Source organism: Rattus rattus, chromosome 5 (genome assembly GCF_011064425.1).
Source record: "Rattus rattus isolate New Zealand chromosome 5, Rrattus_CSIRO_v1, whole genome shotgun sequence".
NCBI classification, from domain to species: Eukaryota; Metazoa; Chordata; class Mammalia; order Rodentia; family Muridae; genus Rattus; species Rattus rattus.
In genome coordinates this window covers 32,614,515-32,628,096 of record NC_046158.1, presented here as the reverse complement: position 1 = coordinate 32,628,096, position 13,582 = coordinate 32,614,515, and the positions used below count along the sequence as shown (strand labels likewise).

Sequence of the window (13,582 nt, the reverse complement as noted above, 5' to 3'; positions counted from 1 at the left end):
TCATGGTGCTTGAATAAATACTAGGTAAAAGTTACAGTGCTATATGTTAAGTCATTTGTAAGGTTTTGTATCTCTGCTAATAAAAATCTCAAAGCAAAATTTTCTCAGTGCAAAACCTGATAGTAGCATTTTAAAAGGGCATTAAATAGGCACTTGATATTAGATTCTGATAAATTAGGTATAAAACTTGTAAAAGCCTCCCAGTTTGGGACTGGACAAGCATTTGAATGTCTACTGTAATTTAGGTATGTGATGTTTTTATTTGTGAATGAATGACAATAATATTATTTTTATAATAAAAAAGAATGACAAAATATATTATCATTAGAAACAATATATTATTGATCTACCATCTATAACATATCTACTTGATTTCTGTTCTTTGTCTTCTTTATAAATTCAGTGATTAAATCTAAAAGCATTCAGGGTCCACATCTTAAATCAATCACTTCTTGGGTAAGATATTACATAAATAAACATAATTTCTTCCCCTATACAATTTACATTTAAGAACAACAGAAAGTGATAAAAATATATTCACAGTGTGTTAAAAGATTAAAAATCTCTCTTGGGAGAAAGATAATTATTCTCTTTCAAGGATGAGCCTCCTTATTAGTTATTCAATACAAAATGATTAGCCAAGAAGTCATATACACATAAGCCTTCCTAAACAGACTCACTATGTTACATGTATATGTTATGCACAAGTATGTAATCTTAATAACCAAAGATAAAGAGGCCATCAATATGAGAGTGACCTAATGGGGTTAGAGGAAGGAAAAGAAATGGGAAAGTAATGAATCATGTTGTATTCTAAATAGCATTATTGAGTATAACTCAAGGAGACCATCCTAAAAATTGATCGGTCCCCAGCTCCAAAAAAAAGAACCAAAAAAAAAAAAGTGAATTTATATTTCGAAAAGTAACAGCGTAAAACATATTTAAATTAGAAATATGAAGATTTTTAGAAACAAAAGATTCATTAGACTTTAAATAAGTAAAAACAACTTGATATTCGGGAAAATATATTCTTGTAAAAATTAAGGTGGGCCAAACCAAATTATCACTGGTTATTATTTTCAAAGCCAGGTTGCCAACTAAGTACTTTGGATTCACCAACTTGATTTTCAAGCACAAATACCACTAAGGGTGCAACATACATGAATTTAGGATATTGTTCTCGTAATAAGGGCATTTTTTGTCCACTTGTAGGGACCCAACTTGGGATATTTTGTGATGTATATTTTACTTCCTAGGTCTTATTCAAGCTACTTGGAAGTTCTTCTGGTTCTATGGTGGGTGAAGGTTATCAAAATTTACATCCTGATTCCCACTTCCTCTAAAACCCACTACTCTTTTTGAGATTATGCCAGTAGGTTAAACACTTCTGTTTTGGCTCCCTGTCCTGTTTCTAACCCACTATCAGCAGCCAAAGTGAGATTTTACTGTGCATGCATATACTGAGAACTCAGGATTAGTCCAACACAAAATAATGCATGGCCTTCTCCTAGCTTACTCTTCTACGGCCACAGCTACTAATCAATTATTATGATATTCTGTAACTTCAGGGGGCATCTATCTGTCATTCTCTCTTTTTTCCTTCTTTTAAAATTAAAATGGGTTGTTCTGCCAAGACTATGGATTATGTTTCAATTGTTAAGTAATTATTTCCATGAATATTTTCTTTTTAATTCTGATATTTTCCTATATTTAAATGATGCATTTTAGAGCTTTGCTAAATTTGAATTGTACTTTTCTTTTGTAGATTACAGTTCACGACATTTACCTTATATTTTAGTTTGTTTTTAATGATTAGTTTGTATATGAAATTTCAATATATTTACATTATCTATACTGATATATATTATCCAGTTTCTGCAGTCCTTTAGTGTTGATTCCTTTGTATATTTTTCAATTTATTTTTTCTTTCTTTACATGAATCCCATTTTCTTCAACTTTTAAGTAGAAGAGTTGATCAGGCGTTATTTTCTACTTCAGATTGACAATTGTCTTCTATGTACTTTTAAAGATTTTTTATTAAAAGGCCTATACTGTATTTTTAATCATTTAATTTTTTGTTTTGTTTTGTTGATCTTAAATTTTTTATTTTCCACTTTGACCTTATCTCTAGATGTTGATTTCATTCCCTGGTTTTTCTTAAATGGGGGGCTTCTTAAAGTAAGTTTCAAGAATCCACAAGAAACAGGATGCCGAGACACTTCAGAGACAAAGTGGAGACTCCACCTATCGGCAAAGGCAAAACGCCCTTCCCTGGTTCAGATACTAATTCTAAACTAGCTGAAAACAATTTCTCAACAGCAACCACAGGGCTTGGGAATTATCATATCCAAGTTTCTATTTGACCTCTCCTTTCTTCCTTCTTTTCTTCTGCAAAAGTGTCATTGTCATGCCAGTGCTGAATGTGGCACCTCCCATCATGTAGTCAGTGAGTCTCTCTCAATAGCTCATTTATGTGATATTGATGTGTCAAAGTCACATTCTGTTTTCTTGGTTTTGCTTTTCTTTCCTTTTATTTTTTTGTTGTTTTTTTAGTCTGTGTCCTGGTGTTCCTTTTGTTTTAGTTGAATGATGTCATGTCCAAAGAATCCCAGAATAGATCTATTTTTATTAGAAAAATTTTTGGATTATGGATTATGTCATTTAAATATAGGAAAATATCAGAATTAAAAAGAAAATATTCATGGAAATAATTACTTAAAAATTGAAACATAATCCATTTGAAGATGCAACCATGCTTGTGGCTTCTTAATTTATGTGCAAGTCATGCCACTTGTCCTTTAGAATGTAGCACAGAATGGTTATTGTATCTGAATTAAAGTTGAGTCTGTCAAGTAGCCTGGATACTAAAGATGGGATAATAGAAATAGCATACATGGGTGGGTAGTTTAGAAAACTTGTCATAATGAGCTTTGATTAATGTACACAGTGTCAAATCTCTCTACAACCTGTGCACACTTACACAAGCTGAAGCTTAACCTTCAAATTAGCTTATTCAGCCAGCTCCACCTCATCTATAATAAAAATATTTATTTATGTGTGACGTCTTAGCCACTATGTTCATTTTATTCCTTTTTGGCTTTGTCATTATCAAAAATACCTAAACAAAGTAACGTAATGGCGAAAAGGTGATTTTCATCAATGGCTTCAGAGATTTTATTCCATCATGGTGAGGCAGGTGTGGATGAACAGAGCCACTCAAACATGGCAGCCAGGAAGCAGAGAGAGTGATTACACCACTCGCTTCCTCCCCTCTCTTTTTCATTTCATCTTCTATGCCCAAGAATGTGGCTGCTGCAGTCCACATTTAGGAAAGGTGTTCTTTTCTACCTACTGTCTGTAGAAATTAAATTTATGGACAAACCCAGAGATGTGATTCATTAATCTTCTGGGCAATTTAAATCCAATGAAATTGAAAAATCAAGATTTATCTCCCATTATGCCAATGAAATGGCAACCATTGAACTAATATTAAGTAGTTTTCACAGGTAATGAATAGAATTATTATTTTGAAGCTAGGAACTGCTAGGCCCAGGTTTCAGATAAGTGATTGTTATTAAAGGAGGCATAGAAAGAACATGTAAGAAAAGAGATACTGTAGATCAGAGTCAACAAATGGCCATAACTAGAAGTCAAATCTGGAAACACAGTTTGGAATCCAGTTCTGTAGACTAGAAGCAGGGTCAGTAAGATGGCTCAGCAGGTAAGTGTCATTTGCCTTTAAACCTGAAGACCTCTTCTATCACTAGGACCTACATAGTGTAAAGTTGCCTCTGACCTACTAGACCTACTATTGTGTATGTGATTTTAAAACCAGAAAACTAAGAACAATTTGGTATCGCAGTCAAGTACCTGCTCCTTTCCATATTGTAGGGTCATGCCAGGAGGATGAGGTTGGAGTGGGTGGGTGGGAATGGGAGCATCCTCATAGAAGCAGTGGGAGGGGTCATGGGAGAAGGGGGAAATGGGGATAACATTTAAAATATAAATACATAAACTATCGAAGAAAAATAAAGTAAAATGATATCATTGTGAAAAAGTGGGCAAGATCCTGACCTGCCACTGATAAAAGTCTTGAGAATTGGCAATCAACCAGTAAAGGGTTTTGTCCTTTAAGAACCATCATGTGTGTGATCCATGGGTCCAGCTCCTTACATAGCAGAGGATTGCCTTATATGTCATCAATGGGAGGGGAGGCACTTGTTCTTGTGGAGGCTTGATGCTTCAGTGTAGAGGGATGCTAGGGTGGTGAGGTAGGAAGGGGTGGGTGGGTGAGAGAGCACCCTCATAGAGGCAGGGCAAGGGATAGGGGGTCTGTGGAGGGGAAACATTTAGATGTAAATAAATAAAATAACAACAATAAAAAGAATCCCTCAGGTGCGTGTTCTATGACCTACATCAAAGTAACCGGAGCACAATAGGAATTTGGAATTCTAGAAACTTTTTGACTTACTTTCTATCCTGTGAGATGGCATATGACCAAGGCATTTCTAATATTAAATGGTTGTCTGCTTTTTGGTTTCTTTGTTTACACATTATTTTTATTATTTGGAAATAATTCTTAAAGATATAAATAAAGGGTATTGTTTTTATACTTTGTTGTTGATGCTGGAAATCAGCAAGCCATTACACAGCTTTTTCTGCTCCCCAGAAGCCCTCTTAGCAGTAATTAGCTTTATTCCCTTGGCTGGATTGCCAAGAGCAGAGTTATTCCAATCTAAAAATAGTGGGATTGTCCTCATGCCACTAATCAATCTTTACATTAAAAAACCTCCATTGTAGAAGGGAAGGTTAAAATCATTTAGGATTGAACAAGATCCGTAGAAAATACTAATCACACCAATACATTTGTATTTTAATTGGTTATCATTACTTAACACATAAAATATCAGTACTGAGTCTACATTTTTCTTATATAATAACTTCATTTTATATATAATAATTATAATATATACTTCTAAACTTGAGTGAATCACAAAGTAAAAATAGTTTGTGTAGTTAGCAAGTCCAAACACACTTTTCTCAGATGCCAAGCTGCATATACTTACAGTTCATAGGACCAATTTGTATCAGTATCTACTTAAGTAACAAAATCAAACTCAATTCCACTCTAAAATTATCAAAATAACATTTCTTTCACCTACAAATGTATATACTCATTTATTCTGGATGAAAATCAGCTGCTGGGTTCCCAAGATACTGGAATTAAAGAATGAATAGAGAATGCCCACATTTCTGACCTAGAAAGAGACTTATTTTTACTTCGTTATCCTCTTTAAAGGGTCAAGAACATTGTGAATCTATAAATAAATCTGATTACCTAGGATGGTAAGCCTTTAAGTATTTTAGCTTCTACACTTTTTAGTAACTGATTGTATCCATAATCTGCACACCCTAGCAACTTTACAGATGTCTATTTTTGTCTATTGAAGTTTGCTCTACAGAAATATTTAAGAAATAAAATACCGTGCATATAAGGTCATTAACTGGTGATGTGGTTAAAGGATCTAAGAGGAAAAGGAAATGCTGAGGTCAACAGCACAATACAAAGTGCACAGACCAATGTCAAAATATGTCTAGGCAGCATGCAAATGGAAATTTTAAGTACCAAGGGTTAAGTCACTTGGCTTCAGAAATCCTCCTTTCATCTGCTTGTCCTCTGATAGTCCTTTGTTCCAAATAGCTCACAATACATACAGAATGGTAACCTGTCAAAGCTCAAAAAAAATTGGACCAACATTCTATTTCAGAAGGTTATTTATTTCAATCTTGCATCTGAATTAATCTTTATATTTAGAATATTTGAGTCTGTCACATTAAATCTACATAAGCTAAGGGTCTACTTAAGAGAGAATTTAATGCTGCAAAGGGCTCAACCTTCTTAGTCCATTATGATCTGCTTACTGAGCCGAAAAGGCACATGCTTCATTAAGTTACTTAAAGGTTTGAGTCAAAGCAATTGCACAGCTTTTAACTTCTGATTGCCAATTTTAGATAATTTGTGGGTTGGGGAAAGTAATATTTCAATTATCTGAGTACGATGTAAACATTAGACAGTAATATGTCTGACATGAATAACTTTCCTGGCGTTTTATATATATATCATACCTTTGCTGATATATAAAAATAGAGAAACTGATTGCCATGAGTCTATACATCAGCAAACACAATGAAGAAAGCAATAAAAACAATCTGATGGAGAAATGTTTCCTTTTGTCAACTTAGAACAATATTGCATATATAGACTTTTTAGAAAATTGGAATTAAAGGACTATGCAACATCTTAAATAGATAAATTGACTAGACACTAAAGGAGAAGTCCACAATTAGATTAGAAAATAATTTGATAATAAGTAGCTTCTAGATCTAGCACAACCCTCAAATTCTATTAGAGAGAAAGTCCATTCTTTCAAGATGAAAAACATGGCAAGCAGTAAAAAGAAAAAAAAAAAGTAAAAAGAGCCCCACATCGTGACTGTTGCCCATTAGCAGTTAAACACGAATACATTCTCCAGATGCCTTTCTTACATGATGTATACACTGCTAAGCAAAGTGGAATGAGGAGAGTTTGGTGAATTTGCCTTTCTGTTTCCATGGACACAGATGTGTTGGATTTCTTTAGAGTTTGCTCTTAAGGTAGAAAGCTATAGTAGACTAACATCCCAGGAAGCTCAAAACTTTAAACTTACTTGGTGTTTGAATAAGACCATACCACATTATGTAGTTCACACAAGGCACTTTGATTTCCTCCTTTTTTTTTCTTATGTTTGCCTCTTGGCACTCCTGTATCCACTCTCAATTTCAGTAGAATGGCTATGAGTAAGGGATTTTTTGTTTGTTTGTTTTTTTTTTATTTAACTTTGCATTCTTAGCATAACAAGTTTAGGTTTTATGTAATAAAAATATTTCAATGAATGTAATGCCATTATTTTCCTTCATGACTTAACAGAAGCATGAACCATAGTGCTAGACTTTAAACTTTACTTGAATCCAGGCTTCAATATTTAACATGCTAAGTGACCTTTAGGCCAATCACACACATTCTTACATTGACTAAAGCACAAATACAAAGCCCAGATTAATGAAGTATTGCCATGTAGATATAGTGAAATTAGTGGAAACCATCAAGACCAGACCAATACAGTATTAACATCATAAAAAATCAGTTCTACTACTCTGTCTTTCCAAGCTTTGTAGCAGACAATCTAGCTTAGGTATTTGCTAAGGCCACACCACTCACATGATACTATGGGACTTGATATGAGCCTTACTTGATTGCCTTGAGGTCTTGGGATTTCCCCCCATACACTATACTACCTATTCAATGTATGTTAGAAAGAAACCAAACCAATAACTGTGCACATTTTGAGGACTATTTTTCCACATACCTGATTTACTACCGAAGACAGATGACTCAAAATTAGCACATTATCAAAATGAATTTGCCTGCACTAAATTTCAATTTAAAATGAAGTTAATTTGACTTCCTGGATATGCACAAAGCTTAAAATTACTTTTTCATTGTGATTGTAAATATCTAGATCTGTTCATTGATAAAGTTCAAGTTTTTTCAGTAATCTGCTGGTACTAGTGAGTTTCCCAAAGTTTCCCTCTTTGATTGTTTCCACCCACTTAATTAAAAGGAGGGCAGTAATGTTTTCTCATGTGCTACTGAGTAACTGGAAATAGTACTTCATATCAAGAAGAGAAACACTACTCTTCTATAAGGTAGGTTGGGATTCATGATCAATGAGATTTTTCAATAAAGAGATAGGAATATTAAACATTTTATTTGAGATTATTAATGGATTATCATAGTGTGAGAGGAGTGTTCTAGTTTAAAATGTATTCCAATGCACTCTGAATATAAACCTCTGTGAACTCAATGGTAATGTGCATATATTAAAATTAGAAAAAACAGCTACAATATTCTAGCCATATAAACAAAATCAAAGTGGAATTAGTGACTTAGGCCACACTCCCTTAAAATTGTCAGTGTTACTATATTTAAGACTTTTCATTACACAATTCAGATTAAAAACATGGAAACTGAAAGTCAGTTCAAAGAACTCCACTGACAATGAAAGAAGGATAGACATTTGGCCAATAAAACATTGGAAAGGCATTTCAAATTAGTCATTAAAAACTGCTCAGCTCCATTCAACCAATTTCTTCTGTTGTTTCCTTCCCATACAGGTGGGTGATACTAAATTGAACCTGATTAGCTAATATGTTTTACTATTATGCTCTACAAATTATTAAAATGTAAACTCCTATTTATTAAATATTATTTCCTTAATTAATTGTATTGTGGTGGTCAAATGCTTTTTATAATTAAAAATATTGAACTAGTTTTTAATCAGAAATTAGTTCAGTAGTAAGTGTGAAACAACCAATAGGATGCATATGTCATAAGAGAAATAATTCATATTTTCAGCAATTAATTATTATTATTTGTATATGTATAATCATGAATCTGTTCTTCTACACTTATGTAAGTATCTTGGAAAAAATGGTACATATGTATGAATATCAAGTACATTTTATATACTAAGATACAATTTATATATTTTACTTTTTCTTTTATGAGCAACCTTTTAAAAACTTATTAATACTTATTGTGTTTTACTGATTGACTCTTGGAGCAGCTGAGGGGATTCATCCATATCTACTGACCCAGACATTTGAAGTAATCTATAAAGTATAACTGATGACAAATGTTTCAATCATAGATTTGATTTGGAAAATATATTTTATTATTCAAAGATATTTTATTGTTAACAAAATTTGTGGTTACCTAAGTTAAGTAGTTTGCTATGTTTTAAATCTCAATTTTGCTTTCAATCCAGAAAATAATAATGGTTATAATACTCAGAATTAAAAATTATTTGGAGTTCACAGACAAAATTTAAGAAAATAAGTTCATGTTGCCAAAACACTGCTGTCTGTTGGTAAAGAAACAATAAAATAATGTTTGTACAGTCCTAAACTTTCCAATACTTTACAGTTTCTTGCTTTGAAGACCTTCACAGTCCTTGAAAAAAAATGAGAAATCATTCAAAATAGATCTATTTAAAACCCTTATAGTATTTTATTCATTACACAAAAAATATTGAGCTCCTTAGAAATTGCTCCATTTGCAAAATATATTTATAACTTAAGGAAAATAAATAATTCATACCTCACCAAGTGAGTAATAACGTCTTGGGATCTGGGAGTCCGGATAGATGTTTTCTAGGTACCAGGAAAAAGGCTTACACTTCAGATTTTCCCTTAGTGTTTTTCTCACTGACACATCTCCATAATCCACTTTGACAACACCTGCAATGTTGTAGAAAAACACAAATCAATTGTGCTATTTTTGCTCAATTTTAGTCTGTTTTCTTGCTGCCTGCTTTCTTTATAATTCCATAAAACTAATTTGCATGTACAGTTGCGACTAAGCTAGGGCTTTCTCACTACCAATTAGTGCATTAAATAGATATGAGAAAATCAGTTCTTTTATTGCTTATGACTGTTGAAATGTAAATGTTTGCTGCAAAGTACTTGTCACTCTTGGATTGAAAAAAATCATCAACTAAATATAAATTGGTGTTAATTTAGTATCTAATAAGCAAAGCTTAACTCAACTATTTAATGTGGTTTTTTTTTACTTAATGAAAACTTCATTGCTTTGATAATACTCATATTTTCCCTTTAGAGTCATTTTTATGAGTAGACTTTATGAGAAATTTATGTAAAGATGATGTTTATAATAAACTGTACATTTGCTCAATTTTTTTCTTAAACTTCTTTCTAAGCTTACCATAGAGTGTGTTCATTATTTATTGATTTTATTTTCTTATTAGCTAATCAAGCATCACTTAAAAACCTTAGAAAAATTAGCAAGTGAGTACATATTAAGAAACTAGCATAAGCAATGGACAGGAATATATTCACATCTATTTGTTTAAATTGTATAACTTTATTTCACATGATAGCAGACCATTTGAATTATTCACTATTTCACTGGTGATCATGCAAAGATATTTTCTTTTAGAAACAAAAATACTAACATTTTTAATTTGTATTTCTATAGTAAAATAAGTCACATGATTTATTCATTATTTGTCAGAAATGATCAAAAATTGTGTCAAGATAACAATTATTTCTTACATTCTTTTGCACATATCTCAATAACTAAGGCCAGTGACTATTAGATTGTGATAGTAAAATCTAATATTTAGGCTATTACAGTTCTACAATGAAACAAACCTTGTGAGCCCCTGTAAAGGAAGCAACAGTGTCACAGACACCCAATGTCTATGACAACTGCCACCATGGGTCACAGTTTTCAAAAGCAACTACACTCCAAATCCCAATACCCACTAGCTCTACATGCTGTGTCTCTTGAGAATCTTGGTTGATTTCAAGGTAAATGTCAATGAATAGTTGTTGAGCATTCCAATGACACTCCAACAGCAAAAGTAATTCCTCCCAACATGTCAGGGCAGGGAGGTGGGAAGGGGGTGTGTGGATGGGTGGGGGAACTCCCTGAAGAAGAAGTGGGGAGGGGTGTGGGATAGGGGTTTATGGCCAGAAAACCAGGAAAGGGAATAAAATTTGAAACGTAAATAAATAAAAATATCCAATAAAAAAAGAATTATCAATTATTTCAACTGGTCTCTAGACAGAAAACACCATTGTTTCACTTTAATTTTTTAAGAAACAAATATCTTTATAAAAAATACTTTTTATCCAGAACCTCCAACCTGGAATATAATCCTAAAATAATGATAATCAAAAAATGTCATACGCTGATTAAATGGTTAGGGAAAGAATGGCTTACTGTAGTAAAAGTTATGACACTTAAAACTGCATAAACATAACCTTCAAGATTTTAAAGAGATGCCCACAAGTCTAAAATAAAAGCACGGGGTTTGATTCAATAACAATATTAGTGTTTGGGGTTCATGTTTCTGTGATAGATGAAGTTAAATCAAATGACATTCCCATTTTTCATCGCATTATGACTGAGCAGTGCTGTCTTCCATTTATTTTTCTAAAAAGATCTCATTAGTCGCTTTCTGCCTAAAAGTTATATTCAAAGATTTACTTTAAAATCACATTAGAGTAGATTGGAGAAAGCACTAAATGTTCACATTGGATTGCAGAAAGAATGAAAAAAAAAGAGATCATTAAGAAAAATCTCCAGCTTTACTCTCCTGCCTCCACAAAGCCACCCTTGGCACGGCACGGAAAATGGCATAAGTCTCAAATCATTATGTTAAATTAACTTTGGAAATGTATATTACTATGGCTTATCTCAATAATTTGGAAAGGTATTGTTCTGCCTAGAGCAGTAGTTTTCAAATTATAGGTTGCAACTTCTTTGACAAACCTCTATCTCCAAAAATATTTACATTATAATTCATAAAATAGCCTAGTTACAATTGTAAAGGAACAATGAGAATGAATTTATGGTTAGGGTCTCCATAACATGATGAACTTTATTAAAGTGCTTTATTAATGCATTAGGAAGGCTAAGAACTACTGCTCTATAGCCTTACTTTTCTACTTAGAAATGAAATACTCCATAAAACCCAGCAGAACCCATGAGGTACTACAATATCTTTGGATTACAAGAACCTTCCAGTTAGGTGGGGACATCTGACTGGGTCTAATCAATAAACCAATGGAGTTAGGGAAATGCATTAGCCATGGTCACAAAGGGAGAAGAGTAGCTACAATCTGCTCCAGCATTACTCTGCTGTAGAGGTAACAGATGCCCTGTGTCCACTGGTGGAATTACAAGGTAGAAGAGCTGGCATCTGCATGATTACCTGACTGTAATAGTGACTACGATATAAAACCTGGCTGAGGACCTTCTTAATACTGCGTCTTAAAACAGCAACTCACTTGTTTCCCAGTCTTATATGTCTGACCCAAACCTCTCCAAGGTAGTTTGTCCAATTGTTTCTCCAGTGGTGTCACTGTGATCTCTATTGCACATTTGGAATTTACCAAGCACAAGTTGATTTCTCTGCTTCATTGCCAATGCTGTCATTAACCTTGATAAGAAGAAATTCCTACAAATTTCTCATTACAACATCTTATAAGTATGTTTTCAACACACACACACACACACATCTGAATTTTTCTTTTGATAATTTATTCACTACTGCATATACCTTAAATATTACCATTAATGAACAAATCAAATGTCACTTCCCAATCTAAACCTTTTAGTGATTTCCATCATAATATTTGGACATCTCCTATCATTGCCTGATATTCATTATCAAATATCTCTTGTCTATTTCTGTAAATTCACCATTGGGGCCATATTCATTTATTTTTATGTTTGCTTCTCTTCAGAAGTACCAATCTCACTCCTAGCTCAATGCTTTTTAAGTAACTATCACTATGTCTGGGATATTGCTGTGGGACTCAAGGTTGACATCTACTTAATGCAAGTTTTTGTTCAAACTTTATTTTTTCAGGCTAACCCCCATCCACTTTTCTAAATTTATCACTTCCTTTTGTCATTCCTATCCATCATATATAGCCTTCTCTTTCTCAGCTTTTCTCCACAGTACTCATTAATACTTATTTATGTAATATAGCTTCATTTGATCATTGCCAATAAGAATTTTGTGTATACAATCTCATCTGTTGAAGCATAAAGTACCACATTAATAATATGTTACAGATTATTATGAATTCTAAATATTTTCTAGAAAACGTCTAACACAGTAAACTATACAACAATACTTTTATGTAATACATGTGGTTATAAATATTAATTTCTTTTGCATGTTTAACATTCAATTTGACCTCTGGCATAAATATGAGTTTTCTTTAAGTAACTCTTCCTCCTTGATTTTCAGTTTGTATAAGACAAGACTTTTTTTTTCCTTTCCCTACCTTATTAGCTTCATATAGGTACACAGGTTAAAATCCCATCATCAGAAAATCCTTTTAAAAAATGTATATTCTAGCTATGTTAGTCTCATTAAGACATGGGAGTTTATATTTCTTACAAGCACCCAGAAAATCCTTCTCAAGCGAAAATTTAACTGGCACTTAAGGCAAACTAAGTATAACATTTTCAAACTTACATACAATCAGATCATAATTGACTCAGCAAACGGGCTCTGAAACACCCAAACAAACAAATAAGGAAAATAATAGAAAAAAAAGTGTACCCTGTTCTTCCCAAGAAAAGAGTTGTTGGGACAACTAGAAATTTGAATTTCTACTTTTTCTGTATTAGCAACTAGAAAGATGAGTTAACAGTGGAGATTCTGAAACTATTGCGTAAGTAGATTTCAGACAGTAACATCCATGTAGGAATAAGAAAACCAATTCACATCTCCACAGTCATACTTATCTAGGTCTCTCTGTCTCTCTCTCTCTCCCCCCTCCCTCTCTGTCTCTCTCTGTCTCTCTCTGTCTCTCTCTCTCTCTCTCTCTGTCTCTCTCTCTGTCTCTCTCTGTCTCTCTCTCTCTCTGTCTCTGTCTCTGTCTCTCTCTCTCTCTCTCACACGCACACACACACACACACACACATACACATGGAGGG

The 13,582-nt window shown here is 33.1% G+C and overlaps 1 protein-coding gene across 1 annotated transcript in view; it reads right to left on the bottom strand.

Moving 5' to 3' along the window:
- Positions 1–13,582, bottom strand: part of Galnt13 (polypeptide N-acetylgalactosaminyltransferase 13) — a 629,326-nt gene that overhangs the window by 47,385 nt on the left and 568,359 nt on the right. The window contains exon 10 of the mRNA XM_032903304.1: positions 9,200–9,339. Coding sequence (XP_032759195.1) covers positions 9,200–9,339 — 140 coding nt within the window. The remainder of the gene's footprint in view (positions 1–9,199; positions 9,340–13,582) is intronic.